This window comes from Vulpes vulpes, chromosome 16 (genome assembly GCF_048418805.1).
Source record: "Vulpes vulpes isolate BD-2025 chromosome 16, VulVul3, whole genome shotgun sequence".
In the NCBI taxonomy this organism is placed as follows: domain Eukaryota; kingdom Metazoa; phylum Chordata; class Mammalia; order Carnivora; family Canidae; genus Vulpes; species Vulpes vulpes.
The window spans coordinates 14,681,698-14,699,245 of NC_132795.1; the positions used below are offsets into that span (position 1 = coordinate 14,681,698).

A 17,548-nucleotide genomic window follows, 5' to 3' on the forward strand; every position below is an offset into this window, starting at 1 on the left:
TTACAGTTAGTTGAAAGAATAGGTGTTTCCTTCTTCAAATAAAGGGTAGGTGTTGCTTTTTGGAAAATGAATCTGTATAAGGCCACTAGCCTCTAATCTTTCTTGATATCCTATGTTCTTTCAGTATCAAATACTACATTGGATTTGGAGATTAAACTTTTAATTCTAAACTAAATAAGATGATTCTCAGTAGGGACAGTGAATGCTCTAGGGAAAACACCGGTAAAATGAACTGAGGTTCTTTCTATATAGCAGATTTTTAGAAATTGACTAAGAACCTGAAATGTTGATTTTCGAAGCCTAGAACATAAATTACATGACAAATTATGAGCTTTTCACTTAGGGGTCTGTACACCCTCTGCACTTGAATAGAATTGGAATTTTAGAGCTTGGAGAGACTTCTGCAATCACCTAGAAAACAAGGAGCCATCGTCAGCTTCTCCCCACCAGGGTCTCAGGTGGTAGTTGGCTGATTGGGCAGAAATGTAGGTTCCTGAGCCCTAATCCAGATCTGCAGAATCGAGGTATGTGGATAGAAGTTGGGGTGGGGGAGAAAACAGTATTTTCACAAACATCTCCAGAAAATTCTGACCCTCACTGAATATAGGAAACCACTGATTTAGGCTGGCCTCTTTGAGAGTTTGATGGGTCAAGTTCACAGTGTGTCCTACACAAGAACGGGCTTTCTAACTCTAGACTTGTGCTTGTCTATACACCATGTATCCAAAATAGTTCTAAGCATGCAGATAGGTTCAAACCTACTTCTGGGTCCTTAGGGGTGATTTCAGCATGGAAAGTAGGAGAGCATGGTTCTAAATATGGTATGAAGGTAAAGACACCCAAGAGCTAGGAGTTTATGTGCTGTTAGCTTCTTTCTAACATAAAACCTGAGTGAGCCCTAGCCACGTCTCTCAGCTCTACTTTGATGAACCTGGAAACTAGTGCAGTGGTGAGAATGCTTAGCTCATTATAGTTGAACCCCCAACATGTTAGGCTTTGGACCTGTGTGCCTGCTTGATATACATGTTTTAAGACCAGTACTTTCTTAAAATGCACATTTATGTATTTTAATATTGCTTATGTATGTTGCATCTAAAAATTATAATAAAGTCATTAAAAATTATAGACTGATAAACCCAGTAATACCCACTAAATCATATATAAATATCCAGCAAGTGCTTACTGATGCTAATTACATCCAAAATTCAAACAATCAAAAAACTAAAGTGACCTGAATTTATTTTTGGTGTGTTATGGTGTGTTTTGTGGTGAGAGGTTTAAACTCTGGAATTCAGTGAGGTGAAAAAAATAAAAATAAAAAATAAACTCTGGAATTCCTACAAGACCATGATCATTTTCTAAATCATTAGGAACGACTGAGTTTTATTCATTGTCATTTCAGTGTTAAGTCAATTTGACCATCAGCAAATTTTGGGAAACAGCAATATCCCAGTCTCTAGGATACGTCAAGTTCCACTGAATTCTCTTCCATAGTCCATATATGAACACATGAGTAATGTGTAATTCCTAGAATGAGCAGCATATTTTTCAAGAGGTTATTAACAAAAGTACGCTGTTTAAAAAGTGACCAGGTTAGGAGGATCAGTTCTAGAATCCTTATGAGAAATTAAAATCTCTTTATGCAGGTATATGTGTGTCAAATAATATTCAGTTTGTCATCCTTTCTACACAAACAGTTATTAATAGTCTGCTGTATGTTAAGCTCTGTGTTACATACTAAGGGTAAAAAACAGATCTGAAGGAGTTTATAGAATGGTTCTTGCTGGACAAGCACATAAAAAGGCATAGTAGTTTCAGGAAGCATGTGCTAAGTGCCAGATGAGCAATAACGCAGCCAGTGAGTGCAGCAAACAGCATTCCAGTGCTCATAGCGTAGTCATTGTGATGGCCTCTCCTCTGTGCAATAGCAGCAGCATGCGTATTCCGTTCTTCTTTATGTATTGCACATATCCCATTGCTCAGCCTTTCTGAAAAACAGGAGCTTGTCCTGATTTTGCTGCTACTCAGTAGTAAAGAAATAACCTTTCCAGGAGGGAACACTATGAAGCTTCTGAAGCATAATACTGATATTTTACTTACTGTCTTTCAGTACCTCTTGTCTTTAAAAACAATAGGATCTAATTCTCTTCCTGGAGAATGCACTGTGAAATTGTTTGATTACTGATACCATTTTATTTGTGCTGAAAATGAAAGTCCTTTGAGTTTTGTGATATTTTCATTCATGTAGTTCATGTGAATCAGTTTCTTCTTCACTTAGCAGTTTGTTAAATAAACTGGAGCCCCTTTAATGGAAATGAGGTGCATTAGTGATGGTGATGGTGGCGATGAAGAGGAGGAGGAGGAGGATTAAGAGTAAATCATTTTGTACCCTTATCATGAAATAGGCTTAATGTGAGATTTCTTTGATCAGTACAGTTCTTGATCCAGCCATGAAATGGGCCACATGGAAGGGTTTCTGAAATGAAAGCAGTAGATCAGAAATACCAGGATAATGTTGCTGTTTGTATAATCATGATCACCTGTTCTGGGCTGCCAGGATTTTGTCCTTTGGATTGTGATAGAATTTCTATACTCACCAAGAAAAGGTAGTTCCTCCTACCTAAAGAAAAAGAATGACTTCTTTGTGACAGGGCCAAGGTTATTACCATTCCCCCTGAGAGTCTCAGGACAGTACTCACAGAATCATGGATTTCCTTGAACATAAAAAGGGCCTTAGCAAGGACTTGCAAGCAGCCACTGGTCTTGAGTAATGGGCAGGATTTGGCAAAGTGGAAATCAGAGAAGAGGGTGTTGTGTAAGGAGAAGTAATTATGTGCCAGCATGTGGAGGATGGAATGAGCACACTGTTTATTTGAGGAATAGTGAGGAGAGTTCTCTGATTGCAATAAAGAAGTTATATTCCCATTGGAGAGTAGTAGGAGTAGGTAGTTGGAAAGGTGATACAGGGGCCAATCGAAGGACAGATTTCTTTCATTGACTATGTAAGTGAAGGAAAGCCACATATCAGTTTTTAGAATCATTTTAAACTCAGACAAGTGACAAGCTAAGAGCCAAATCCAAACTCCACCTCTTACTGGGTGGGTGACCTCAGACAAAATTCTTAACTTAGCTGACATCATCTCACAGAAATGTTGTGCCTGGTGAATAAGATCCTTGATGAGAAGCCCCCAGCAAAATGTCTGGTGGTAGAAATAGAGTTTATGAGGAGAAGTGAGGTGCTAATAGTGGGGTTGTAGAAAGGCTGATCTCTGACATCTGTCTGCAGAAGATGTAAGGGGACCAGAAACGGGACCAACTAGGTGCCAGTTATGGCAGCGCCTTAGGAGGTGAGGGGGTGGAGGCTATCAGGCTAGGAAGAGGAGGACATATCTCTACGTGTATTCTCACAAGTTTTTTGTTTTTTCCCCCTGTTGTGGACTTTTGTTTGAGGGTTGTATAACTTTGTTCTGTGATGTTAAAAGTACAACACTAATCATAGATTCTCTTTTGCCTTGGACAGGATGTCAGCGATCCATAGGCCTTTCCAATGGGAAAGCCAAGGTGTGCAATTACAGTGGGTGGTATTACTGCAGCAACTGCCATGTGGACGACAGTTTTCTCATCCCAGCACGCATAGTTCACAACTGGGATACTTCAAAATATAAGGTAAGTACAGAACCTCAGTTTACTTCATAATAGCAATGTAGGTATTCAGCTATTGTTGTGTGGGTTATAAAAATAATGACCTAAGAATTTGAAGCAAACTTGACTAAGTAGTCTCATAAAAGCTACAAGATCTTATCTAATGGTTCTTAAATATCTCACATTTAAAAGTGTAACTATGACTTATTAATTTCCTCATTTAAAAAGATAATATAGCAGTTTTTACTTCTGGGCCTCGAAAATGAACTATGGAATGCTAAAAAAGAATTCTGATAGAAAAAGAGGCCTCCCTTATTTTTTATTAGATCTTATCTCCAAAATCAGAACACTCTCAGAGGATAAAAACAGGAAAATAATGCAACAGGAAAGTAGTATACTGGTGACTTCTGAAGGAGAGGACTTAATATAATTCAAGATATTTCTTAGAGTAGGGATCCCTGGGTGGCGCAGCGGTTTGGCGCCTGCCTTTGGCCCAGGGCGCGATCCTGGAGACCCGGGATCGAATCCCATATCAGGCTCCCGGTGTATGGAGCCTGCTTCTCCCTCTGCCCGTGTCTCTGCCTCTCTCTCTCTCTCTGTGACTATCATAAATAAAAAAAAAAAAAAAAAAAAAGATATTTCTTAGAGTAGCACTCCTACTCATTTGAACGTCAGTCTTCCAGCAAGTCCATCTCCCCTGGAATTAGAAACTGGAGAAAAGCTATGAGGATTTCTGGGTGGCGGTCCACACCAAGGAGCAGTGCACTGAGCCACTCTTCACCTGGAATGTTGTTTACTTTTCAAAAAGGGAGGAAGTGAGAAGCACAGGTATATGCTAACAGCTTTGCAAAGTAACTGCTAACAGCCAAGCAGGGTATCCCAGAAGTACAAATAACAGACTTGGTAGCTGTAAAAGTGCAAGTCAACAGAGGAGGAGAGGAAGTCTGAGCACCAGGACACTCACCTTAAGAGGGTAGAGAGGAGAGGAGCAAACAGTGCACAGTGAGGGAGAAGGACCCAAGGGTGTCCAACCAGCCACACATAGAACAGGTCTTCAGATCACTTGTGACAGAGGCTACATAGGTCAGGTAAGATGAGCCCTGAGAATTGACCATGGGATTTAGGAATGTGGAGTTAATGAGCGACCTTCATGAGAGCAGTTTGAATTGAGCAGTGGCAGTGAAGCTCTGATGGGAGTGAGTTTGACATGGAATAGGAGAGGAACAAGAGACAAGGACAGACAGCTCCCGAGAAGTTTTGCTCTAAGGGGATGGAGAGGTGTGAGGAGTAACGAGAGGGGAAGTAGGATGAAATTGGGTTTGATTTTTGGAAGAAATAACAGCATGTTTTCTATGCTACCTAGGAGAGAGAGAATTGCTAGAATGATGTGGTTGAGTAAGAATCGTGTAGACAGTAGGAGGGTTGCCCTTTGCTTGGAGCAGGAAGTAAGAGAAAAGGCAGAGTCTGTGGATGTAGGTGCCAGTGGGGAGCTTGGAGAAGTCCTCTTCCATTTTCATCAGTAGCTGTCATCACATTGATTTCAGCACCTGTGATCCTAAAGAGATGAAACACCCAGCCCCAGTCACTCTGGGAAGTGCCTTTACCTTCTATTTCATAGCGATATAGGAGTGATTGGGCAGTAATTCTGACAACCCTTTTCTAAACTTGTCCACATCTACACCCATCCTCCTCGTCCTCCTTCCAGCCACAGAAGAAACATCACTCCTTCTATGGAAACATCACTTCCTTCTGCCTCTGCTCATGATCTTAGCTTCTCCGTCAGTTTTGCCAAATGTGATTGATCCTCATCAGTTTCTTGTTCTACTGGACTTCTCTGGGATATACTATTTGACCAGGAATTCTCCTGGTTCTCCTCCTACCCTGAACTCTTTTTCCTCTCTCACCTTATCTGATTCTTTGTCTTATGCCTACACCTTTCATGTTGCAGTTCCTTGGCTTCATTTTTTGTTTCCTTTTCCCACTTTATACTCTGTTGCATTATCTCTTTTCTCTTCCATGGTTTTAACTCCCTGATGATTCCTACTTTTATCTCCAACTCCAGTTTTGCTACTAAAAAGGAGATCTGTGGATTTAATTGCTAAATGACATCTTAGCTCTAACTTTCAACCTGGTAGTCTTCAAGGTTTGTGAATCATACTGCACTCATTAGCTGCACTATACTGCAGTTCCCCCGATGCATAAACAAGGCAGAATTTGGCAAGTCAGGGAATCTAAGCCACTGAAGTACTCTAGGCCTAGGATTCTTTTGTGGTCCTGTGTTGGGCCCGAATTCTGGTACCTAACTGACTAGAAGCTTTTCTGATTCTTCTGCCAGAATGCTGTCCATCTGCCTTGAATATACCTTCCATGCAAAGTGCTTTGTCCAAACATAGTCCATATGACTGCTTTTATACCTCCTTGCTAATAGATGTGTGACGCTTGCTTTCAGTGTAACCTGGGAGCAAGGTAAGTGGGGAAGGGACTCATAACTGTCCCCTATCTGTAATTTTTGAATTCTAAAACAAACATGAAAATTGTGAGGGGCTATTTGGCTGACACCCTTTCTATATCCCTGGGCAGCTCTGTCTCCTGGTCAATCTAATAACCATCCACATCTTCACTGTCTTCAGGGTGCCTCATCCCTGTCCTTTTCAGCATATGACCTTGCCTCTACTTCAAGGACAACATTGAAATGACAAGATACGGATATGAATTCCCACAAATGTATCTGTATTTGTACCTGTCCTTACCGCTTCCCCTATCACAGGGAAAAGAGCCCTTTTTCCTGTTTAGAGAGCATCCTTCCACATGTACTATAGGTACTGTTATCCATAGGGGGAACTCTTCATTCTTCCAGAGCTGATAAAAGCATGTCCTCTTTGGCAGCATCTTTCCTGATATTCCTACCCTATCCTATTTGCTGCATTGTTGGCTCTCTCCTTCGTGCCACCACTACCATGTGTGTGTCTCTATAATTACTCTTAGTTAGGCTTAGTAGCAGCAGCTTGGAGTTAAACAGGCATTTGTCCAAATCCTACTTCCACCTCTTATTCGGGGCTTGATTTGCTGGGACAAATTACTTGAACTTTCCTGAGCCTCAGTTTCCTACTTTGTAAAATGAACCCAGATTCCCTAAGTTCAGGTTTTGTCTTGGCCATTTATTAGCTGTCTAACCTGGGCAGGTTATGTTGTCTCCCTATGTTTGAGTGTCCTCATCTGTAAAATGAGTACATTAATAACACTTCATAGGACCACTGCTGGTTACATGGGTTCATACATGTCAAGTGTTTAGAATAGTGCCTAGGACATAGTGTGTGCCGAATAAGGATTCATTCTTATTGTAATTCCGATAGTTACCTACAAAAGTCATGTGAATAGGGTAAATAGGACCCTATCTGCAGATAATCCTGGTAAGTGCTTAAATGGTGGAAGCTGTTTTAATTATTTTCATAATCCTCACATTTATGCTGCCCTTCTCTGTGAGCTCCCTGGACACAGGGAACCTGTCTCAGTAGTTTCTGGCATGTGATACATAAGCAAGAATGTACACTGAATCAGTGAGAGGATGAGGCCTATCTTATGGGCCCCTCTAACTCAATACCTCCCAAATCAGCTTCATCACCCTCATAACATGTCCCTCCGGAATGTCTGTGGTCCCACCAGTCCCCACTGCCCGCACTGGGAGATAGCTTGGGCTCTTCCCTCTGCCACCCTCGCCCTATCTAATCAGTTAGCATAAGTCAACTGCTGGCTTTACACTCTTCTGCACCTGTGATCCCACCCCACGAACTCAAACCTTTGGCGTCACTCCCATGAAGGAGTTTGGTAGCCTCCTAACTGCTTCTTGCCTGCAAGTTTTGCTCCAGCAGTGGTTCAGAAAACCCTAATCTTGCCATGGGTAAGTTTTGTACTCTGTCTCAGTCTGTTTCTTCACCTCTAGAATGGAGGTGTTGATGATAGTAACCACTTCATAAGATTGCTGTTTGCTTAAAACAACGACTCAGAGAAAGCCCCTAGCACAATGGGTGCTTGGCTAATGCCAGCTTTTACTATGATTGTATACAAGTTAAACACAAATCTCTTAGCCTGGGATCTCTCATCCCTGCTCTTCTAGCCCCTTCATGCGCTACCTCCCTGCCTCCATGAGCATCCTAGTCCTCAGTCCTGCTGTGCTGGTTCCCACCTCTCATCGTCCCCTTGCCCTCATTCAGTGTGGCAAGCCCTAACTGAGCCTGTCTTAAACTTCATTTCCTTTCCCAGACGGAGTTATCATTCTCTCCTCTGCATCTTGTACTTGACACTCTGAATATCAGCTATAAATATATTTGCCTTGTGTGTATTAGATAACAGTGTATTTAGAGGGAAAGAATGCTGGTTGAGTTTGGTTTAGATTATTTAGATTAATCTGCTTATAGCAGGACTTTGGCAGCTAAGAGAGGTGTACAGAGAGCAAGTTAGGGAGGCAATGCCAGCCCCGTGGTCACCCAGAGCTTAGGCTAGTGACACCTGCCAACAGAAAGAATATGTACCACTCCAAGGAGTTAAAACAGAAGAGGTGGCACTAAATGAGGAAAATTTGAAAATCAGACGTGGCTTATGGAGATGTGAAATGGTAGAGGAAATCCAGATCTGTTTGTAGTAAGCTGTAAAGGCCACTGAAACCATCAGTTTAGCTGTCACTGATGCAGCCTTTTTTTCTAGAGCAGACATTTTGCCGTGCTGGTCATTGACAAGGTTTGATTTAGAGGATAAGTAACTCACTGAAGGTGTTAGGTACCCTCGCTTCATCCATGTTGTACATTAGGAGAATCTCCTTTGTCAGACCTTCCTTGCAAGGTTCTCAGTGGACCAGGGAAGATTTTAAAGCAACAACAGAGCTGGTCAATTTTATCAGGATCATCTCTCACTGGCATTAAGTAACTATATTCCATTTAGTCCAGGATCTGTTTGTCTTTGCTCAGACACCAGGATTTAACTTAATGTTTCTAATTGTGAGGATCAATTCAGACCTATCAGTTTCCCAGACCAGACATCATTCTGCTAGATCTGCCTCCTCTCCTTAATAAGAAGTACGTGACTGGCTTAAATATCCATTTAAGAGTGAAAAAATGGTTTTGCAGAGCAGATTGAAATCTGTCATCTGAAGCATTTCCTTGTCTGCCCTCTGGAGTAATAATACTCCTAATTATTTTTAAAGCAGGATTTCATCTATTTTCCGGTATACATCCTGCAAATTGAATTGAGCTCCAGGATTACCCAGAAGCTAAACCTTACCATCGTGTTCTATAGCCATTTTCTAATGAAATTCTCTTTGAAGGCACCTTGCCCCCTACTCTCCGCCCTCCCATTCAAAAAGACCAAGCAGGACAAAGAGGTGGTGAGGACCTCAAACTTGGCCTCAGCTCTTCCTATATTGTTCCCTTCTGTTGTGCTTTTAAAAAATATTTTTGTGTTCTAGCCTGAATATTCACATTCCATTTAGCTAGGGGTTTTCCATGTTACATAAACCATTTCCTATCTCTACATCTTGAGAGGCATTCAAGGCAAGCTGTACTGCCCTCACAGAGCTGGAGAGCAGCTCGCTGATGGGAAAAACCACTTGTTCAGAGTCATTTGGAGATTTTGTGAACAAATTGCAATTAACCTTAAGATCTCCTGATTCCTTCTCCATTAGTCCCCAGTGCCTGTTTTAAGAGCACCAAGAAGTATTATGGTTGGGATTGATTTTAGTAAGACTTTTGCCATAATTTTTCACAATAAATGGGGAAAAATACAAGAAGGAAACATTATACCAAAGTAATAAGTGGTTATTTTACTGTGGTAAAATTGTGATACATTTTTCCTTTCATGATCTTTATTCTCCAGACTTTCAGTAATGTAATCGTTGCTTTTGTTATTCCTAAAATTTTAACTCACTTAGCTCCATATATTCTATTTCAGAAAATATGTATAGACATTTGCCTTTTTTAATGCCTCAGACTTATAAATATGATTGTTCTGTGATTACTTTAGTGTGATTTAATGTGGTATAGAAGGCTACTTTTCCATAAATAAATTACCTTGCACTGCTATACACTTATGTTTGAAAGAGAAGAATAAACTTCCACAAATTTTAAGTTGCAAAAAGTACAAAGGGCATGCATAGAGTTAATCTGCCTCCCACCTCTCTTATTCTTCTTCCCACAGGCAACCAAATTACTCTTGTGTATCTTTCCAGAGATATTTTATGTGTATGTGCTTTTTTACACAACAGTGGCAATAGATGATCTACATGCTACTTTTGGAGAGCTCTCTGTTCCATTTAGATCATATCACTCTTCCTAGGCTTGCCTGCTTTTCTTTTTTTTTTTTTATAGCCACTCCATTTTCTGTCATGAATTTTACACATTTTATACACACATGACAACCTAACCAATCTTTTTTTTTTTTCATGATTGCTTTTCAGTTTTTTGCTATTACAGGTAATGATTCAATGAACAACTTTATACATTATGAATGTAAGTTCTTTCATTCACAAGTAAGACTGAGGACACCTTCCTAGATGTAGGTTTGTACATTTTTGAGTTTGCTGCAAATTCCAGATTTCCTCAGTAGGGATTGTGTGCTACACTTCTACCTGTATCTTCTTGCAAACACTTTTCTTCCTTAGTACCAGGATGTCAGCCATCACTTCTGGTGTGACTGTGCTGCCTCAAGCTGTCCTTCCCCTTTTTGACTTTGTTAACTCTAAATATGTGGTAAACTTAGAAACAAATAGCTGTTAGAAGTGTGTGTAAAGTAAGAGTGTGTGGTCTAGACTCACAGCCAGAGCACTGTAAAACACTCATTCATTTCTTCAGCCAGTATTAATTGAACACTCACCATGCTCACTGTTCTAGGCAGTGGAGATATAGTCTCTGCCTTTTGAATGCTTGTACTCCAGTGGAGGGAGAAAGACCGTAAACAAATACACAAATAAGTGACTTCTAGATAAATGGTGGGTCACTGGACTTTAATTCTTTTTTAAGATTTTATTTATTTGACAGAGAACACAAGCAGGGGGAGCAGCAGACAGAGGGAGCGGGAGAAGCAGGGAGCCTGACACAGGGCTCCATCCCAGAACCCTGGGATCATGACCTGAGCCTAAGGAAGATGCTTAGCTGACTCAGCCACCCAGGAGCCCCTGGACTTTAATTTTTGTTTCATAGTTAAAATCAGATGGCCAGCATACTACTAAATTATATCATCGGTTAGTCTCCCTTTGTAATGCCTTGGCTTTGTATTTGGGAAAAAGGAAGGAGAGAACACGGACAGCCATCACCTTCTTTGAGGGGTGATGATGAGAGAGTTTATGGTAGAGTTGTTAAAAAATAAAAAGAACTGTGATATAAATAATACTAAAAAGCATAAAACAGAGTATCCAGAGATCTTTAAGCTCTCCGGATTCAGTGGGTTTTTTTCCTACTAAGTATTTTAATTCAGCATTTCTCAGAATATGTTCCATGGATCATTAACAAGGTATGTGCTTGTTAATAGGTGTTCCTCAAAAAGAGGGTTCTATAGGAGGGCCACAGCTAGGACAGCTTTGTAACTGGAACAGGGCCCCTCAAGAGAAAGCATCCCTGGGAGCTCACAGCATGGCAAGAGGATGGAAGGAGTTGGAGACAGCAGCCCTTTCCTCCGGTTGATAAACAGGCCCCAGACTGAGTTTCCCGTACGACAGTACATAGCTGCCTGTCTGCAGTCAGATAGGTTTGGGAAATTGCTGGGCTAAGCATGTGAGGCAGACAAGGACATCCATAAGCTTTTGTAGGCTAACATGCTACACTTTGAATCACCAAGGGAAGAATGTGGCCTGTGGCATTTTTCTTGGTGGACCTCAGAACACCATTTTTGTGGGACTAGTATTCCTTGGAACAGTCTGAGAAAAACTGAACTAGATATTTGTACCAGTTCTTCTTATTCTAAAACTCTGTTCTCACCTGTTTTTGTTTTTTTAAATATTTAATTTATTCATGAGAGACAGAGACAGGCAGAAACATAGGCAGAGTGAGAAGCAGGCTCTCTGCAAGAAGCCTGATGTGGACTTGATCCTGAGACCTCAGGATTGTGCCTTGAGCCAAAGGCTGAGCCACCCAGGTGTTCCTCATCTGTTTTAACTGAAGTCCTGACTATCCGCCTCCCCCGCCCCAATCTCCAAATTGCTGTCTCTGGTTGAACATTCCCTTTGCTCCATTGCTGTCTTACCCAGGGCTATTTTTGTGGGGGAGCATACCAGGACACCATTCCAGAACCTCTTTCTCAGAATTACATAAACCTGAATATTTGAGAACTCTGTTTTTAAGAGGTAGCCGTCACCAGCTTAACAAAAGATGTATTATGTTTAAATCTATACTAGTGATGGTTACTACTCAAATAACAACTATGTTTATTAATAAATACATATGTTTAATTTGTAGCTAATTATAACCCACTGGCTGTTTCCTCCAACAACCCTTGTGTGTGAGGTGTGGAGAAATTGCTTTCTACCTCGACTTTCTCCTGCTCAGCTTCTGAATCCCGTGGACTGCAGCCCTGTGAAGGGGACACCAGTTCACAAATTGCAATAAAATAAAGTCACAGACTTGAGCTCTTAGAACTTAGTCTGTTTATAAGCTAAAAGGTATGGAAAGCAATTATATTATTAATAAACCTTAAATATTATTTAGTAAAATGCTAAAAGGTCAGTAGATTTGAAAAATGAACTATTGACCCTACAAAAGTTGCTTCTAATGTGAATGGAGTTCCCGAGATCATGGAAAAGAATGCCAACCAAAACCATTTTTAAAAATGTATTGGGCCTATCCATCTGCACCTATGAGCTGAGTTTTTATATATATCAGAAAATGCACTCAGGCTTTTTCATGGTTTTCATAAATTGGTTGGCAAGAAATAGGACAGTAGCTCTTAGGTGGAATATATTTGGTGTTCACGTATAATTTATGTAATATTTCTGTTAACAGGAAAGAAACTTTCTCTCACATAAACTTTATCACCTAAGAATATCATTGGCTTCCTTCCCTAAGTAACTATATATGTTTAATGTCGTTTTTAAAAAGCTTTCCAATTATAGTTGAGTTTGAAAATGGAATCCTTATACCAGTATGCAGGGTTATTTAGAACTTAAGAAACCAGTGGGGATATAGCATTCGATTTTGCAAAAATAGCATTTTATGCCAAATTCTTATTAGTTCTTTCAAAAATTCCCTTACCATTGTAAGTGGTGGATTCTCAAAAGTGAGTGTGTGCTCAACCACGCTGCCAAAACCATTCCTCAGAGTTACAGGGGTTTGTTCACCTACTCAGGCAGCCATGGTCACAGTATGCTCTGTATTCTTAACCCTTGGTAATAACTTTGTGAAGCAGTGCCTTAGACATTATTGAACTAGCTCTGTTTTTGTTTTTAGTAATTTCAGCTTATGAACACTGATGTCGGTAGCTGCTGTGCCATTTGTCTCACTGCTTATACTGTCTCTGTAAAAGACTTTTTTTTTTTCCCCTTTTGGGCTTAAGTACCACCTGAAGAGAGAAGCCTTTTCAGGCCTGGGAGACTGGCCAGTGCCCTTTGTCCTTCTGTTCACCTACTAAAAGGTAGTATTGTTAGCCTAATTCAGCAGGGCCCTGACTCAGTATAAACACTGCTCAATAGAGCCAGGAAGACTAATTGAATTGTACAATACATCATTTTTCAGCAACAGTTTCAAGTGGACTGTACTTCTTTTCCCAGAACACCATCCGTTTTTTCCTCATTTAAGATATTTAAATATAGCAAATATTTAACTATGATAAATAAAATATTTGAACCCAATTCTCTCTTTCTCCACTGAACCTTGAGCTACATGAGGACAGGGCTATGCCTGCTTTATTCTCCACTAATACCGGCTATGGTATCTATCTGGCATGTACCTGTGTCTCTGCACCTCTAAGTGAGGCGTTATTTATCCCTGCCAATGGTTATTTCCCGTCTGGTTAAATAGTGAAAGGTTTTGGCTAATTCTGGGTGCCTCTTTGTGAGCTGGTTTACAGAGACTGTAAACTTCACCCCCTATGTAACTCTGCAGGACCCCAAAGGATCACACAACAGGTACCTCAAAAATAATTGCTAATAATTAGGGGGGGGGAGAATGAGACTTTCATTAGGAAAAAAAAACATCGAGGCCATTTTTTGTATCTCTCCATAACACTTTTGATGAGCTTTATATTAGAAAATATTAAATTACATAAATGTGTTTTAATCAACATTCAATAGCCTTACATTTAGTTACCACCTATTCGTATTGATTTGTTTTCATGGTTGGATCTACTTGTGGTACTATCCTCTGTACCATCTTTGCCCACCAAATGAATTTATATTTATCCTTCTAGACCTTGAGGCAGTGTGGCTTGCTTTGCAAAGGGCTCCCTTCCCCCGCAGGACAGCTGATTTCTCCTTCAAGATACCAGTGCACCCCATCTGTATTTCTTTTATAATAGAGGACAGGCTCTGTACTACATGTAGTTTTTGTTTTAAATATTTATCTCTTATACTAAATAGTCCCTTGAGGGCAAGGACTGCATCCTATTTATCTTCATTAATAAACTTCTAGTTGGAATGTAAAGCAAAGCATTGTGGATTTTCAATTTTTAATGTTGAATTCTATCCTTACTCCTAGTACTAGAGCAGTTTTGGTGGAAATTTTTAGAGAGGTTTTACCTTCCATAAATAGAAACTAAGCCAGTTCTACATGTCACTAGCCAATCCACATCTCAGAATTAGTGAATTGGCATGTAAAGAGTCCCCCAAATTACCCACTTGTTACACATTATTTAAGCTACTCCCTCTGTATCTCAGACACCTTGTGTTTCTACTCTAGTGACAATGACATTTTTTAAAAGATTTTGTTTACTTCTTCTTTGAGGGGGAGCACAGAGGGAGAGAGAGGGAGAAGCAGACTCCCTGCTGAGCAGAGAGCCATGTGGGGCTCAATCCCAGAACCCTGAGCCCGAGGCAGATGCTTATCTGACTGAGCCACCCTGGTGACCTGACAATGGCATTTTAAAACTATCTTTCTCATAGTTTTGATGTTTAGTATCAGAAATGGATATAGAATTGGATGGATATATTAGCCAGTCAGTCCAAGCTCAAAGTTATACTAAGAGTACTCCTTTCTGCTCACTACAGTGTGTTTTTGAGCCTGTTTTTTATGCAAGTTATCCTGTATATAATGTCCTTTTAAGCTATCCTTTTATTCCTTTTGAATTTTTAATATGTACATGATTTACCTATTTTTAAAAAATGACTACTTATAAAACCGGTAAATATACATGTATGTAGTTTTTAAAATTAAAAAAAATTAAGACTTTTATCAGTAGTGTTAAGTTTTGAGATTATAGATTCACATGAAGATGCATGGATAGTAAAGAGAGGTCCCATGTACCTTTCACCCAGTTTCTCCCATTGGTTACGTCTTAGATCACTAACATCAAAAAAAAACAGAAGTGGACTTGAGTATCCTGGGTCTGTATAGTTCTGTGTCATTTTAACACATGTAGATTCATGTAATCATCACCATAATCAGGATACAGAATTAATTTCTTTCCATGCCAAGGTTACTTTTACAAGTTTCCGGAAGAGAGAAAGCAAAACCAACATTTATATTTAGTTAAATTATGGGCTTTTTCTCTTGGCTTGTTCAGAAATGTGACTTTGGTACTTAAACTCTGGCTCCTAGTTGGAAGAGGTATGGCAAGCCAGATGATTCTCCAGACTGACTGAGGAGGTTTATCTCCTAGGTATCTAAGCAGGCCAAAGAGTTCCTGGAGTACGTGTATGAAGAGCCCCTGATTGACATCCAACGGGAGAACCCCATGCTGTATCTGCACGCTGAGCCGCTGGCCACTGTGGTGCGGCTGCGGCAGCGGCTGAAGTCCCTGCGAGCCTACCTGTTCAGCTGCCGGGCCGCTGTGGCCGAGGATCTGCGCCGCAGGTAGGTCACAGGGAGCAAGCAGCTCCACTTGGCTTTCCTCTCCCACTGAGAAGGTCGTCAGATGACCTCCCTGGCCTTCCCCTTGTGGACTGCCCAAGTTCTGTGGCTCTCCCTTTGGGCTAGTCTTTGACTTGCTTCCTCCAAATTCCTCTCTGGTTTGAGACCAGATAAATGAAGGGGATAGTTTAGCATAACTAAAGGCTTTTCACCCTTGGAACTAGTTTCCCCAATAGTGAAGACTGCTCCTCTCTGTAGCTTAACGTGAGAGGATGATCAATGGGAGTGTCCTCCTTGATCACTTCTGGAGTATTTTACACTTCTCCTAGTTCCATTTGTAAAATGAACGCATTTGATCTGTTATAACTTAAAGACATTTTTCAGTGGAAATAAGTAGTTATTCAAACTTACTTTCCATCCGGAGATGGTTGTGGTAAGTGATGCGGGCGGTGGGGGCTGGGACTAAGATGCACAGGCCCAGGATTCTGCTTTAAACGTCCCCATCTGTGCAGGCTCTTCTTCCATAGCTTAGTTATCTCAGAATTCATAGAACACACAAGTCCATACCAGGTCCAGATCCTCAAAATAAAACTGAAGTTAAAATATGCCTGCTTTCATCAAATTCCTTCTTTTACAGTTAGATTTTATTGGCATTTCAAGTCTCACCCTTGGCATGTACCAACTATCATATACTTGAAATAATTGTTGATGGTGTTCATTGGTCCCTAAAAATACCTTTTAATGTTTTAATAGAAATGACCAAAAGCACACCTTAGTCATGGTTTCTGGAGGTAAGCCTACATGCAAAAGAACCTTTGGAAAGTATTAAAATGATATAGTTTGTTATTTGGGATCTGGTTAGAAAGATACTGACATAATCCCAGGCATCTGAAGAAGACATTTTAAAAAGAACTAAACGTAGATAGTGAGGAATACATAATATCTAGACAAGCTCTCATAAAATACTAATGAAAAGGCAGCTGCCACGAAGCAAAATACTTCTCAGTGGTAGTCATTCTATTACCTAGTTGTTTTTCAAAAAGCACTAGGAAATGGTCAGGATTTATTCTTATAAAATCTAGGCAAATCTTAATTTTAAAAGATCAGGGCTTTCCCTGAAAGGCAGTTAGATTATGTGTCTCTAATTTACCAACTGAACTAGATACAAGGTTTTTATTTTTATTTTTTTTAAGAGTTTTATTTATTCATGAGAAACACAGAGAGGCAGAGACATAGGCAGAGGGAGAAGGAGCCTGATGCAGGACTTGATCCCAGGGCCCTGGGATCTGGACCTGAGCCAAAGGCAGATGCTCATTCACTGAGCCACCCAGGTACCCTGAGATACTGTTCAAAGTATATTTGTTCTATTCATACTTTTGGCTTTGCTCAGAGCTAGTTTTTCCTGTGCCTGTCCTTCTAGAGAGTATTAAAATCTACACTTAGGAATCATGTTAGATACCGTTTTTTGAAGGTGTTTTTGTTTGTTTGTTTTTATTCATTTGAGAGCAAGTAAGTAAGCCTGAGAAGGGTGGAAAGGCAGAAGGAGAGGGAGAAGCAGGGGCCTTGCTGAGCAGGGAGCCCACCACGGGGCTCAATCCCAGGACCCTGAGATCACAACCTGAGCTGAAGGCAGACACTTAGCTGTCTGAGCCACCCAGGTGCCCCTAGATACCTTTCTGATACAGTGTTTTGCTTTGGATAAATATGCCAGGGCATACATTTAGAAATTGAATAGATCTGCTCTCATTTGGATGACTAAGAATACCTGTGCTGCAGTCTGGTGGTTTATCATCATATCCTGCATCTATGGCCAGAAAAGGAATGGAAGTTCCAGAAAGAAGGCACTCCCAGGGCTATGAAAATGAAGAGAGCAGTCTTTTTTTCCTTTCATTTTTTTCCCTCACTTGTTAATGACCATTATGTAA

General features: G+C 40.5%; 1 protein-coding gene across 7 annotated transcripts in view; it reads left to right on the forward strand.

The window, feature by feature from the left end:
• Positions 1–17,548, forward strand: part of PLEKHM3 (pleckstrin homology domain containing M3) — a 179,933-nt gene that overhangs the window by 62,982 nt on the left and 99,403 nt on the right. For 4 of the 7 annotated variants that reach the window (XM_072742358.1, XM_072742361.1, XM_072742359.1 and 1 more), the window contains exons 4-5: positions 3,521–3,666; positions 15,433–15,626. In XM_072742358.1, coding sequence (XP_072598459.1) covers positions 3,521–3,666; positions 15,433–15,626 — 340 coding nt within the window. Of the gene's footprint in view, positions 1–3,520; positions 3,667–15,432; positions 16,860–17,548 lie in introns of all 7 variants that reach the window. The other 3 variants (XR_011997954.1, XR_011997955.1, XR_011997953.1) reach the window with 2 other exon arrangements.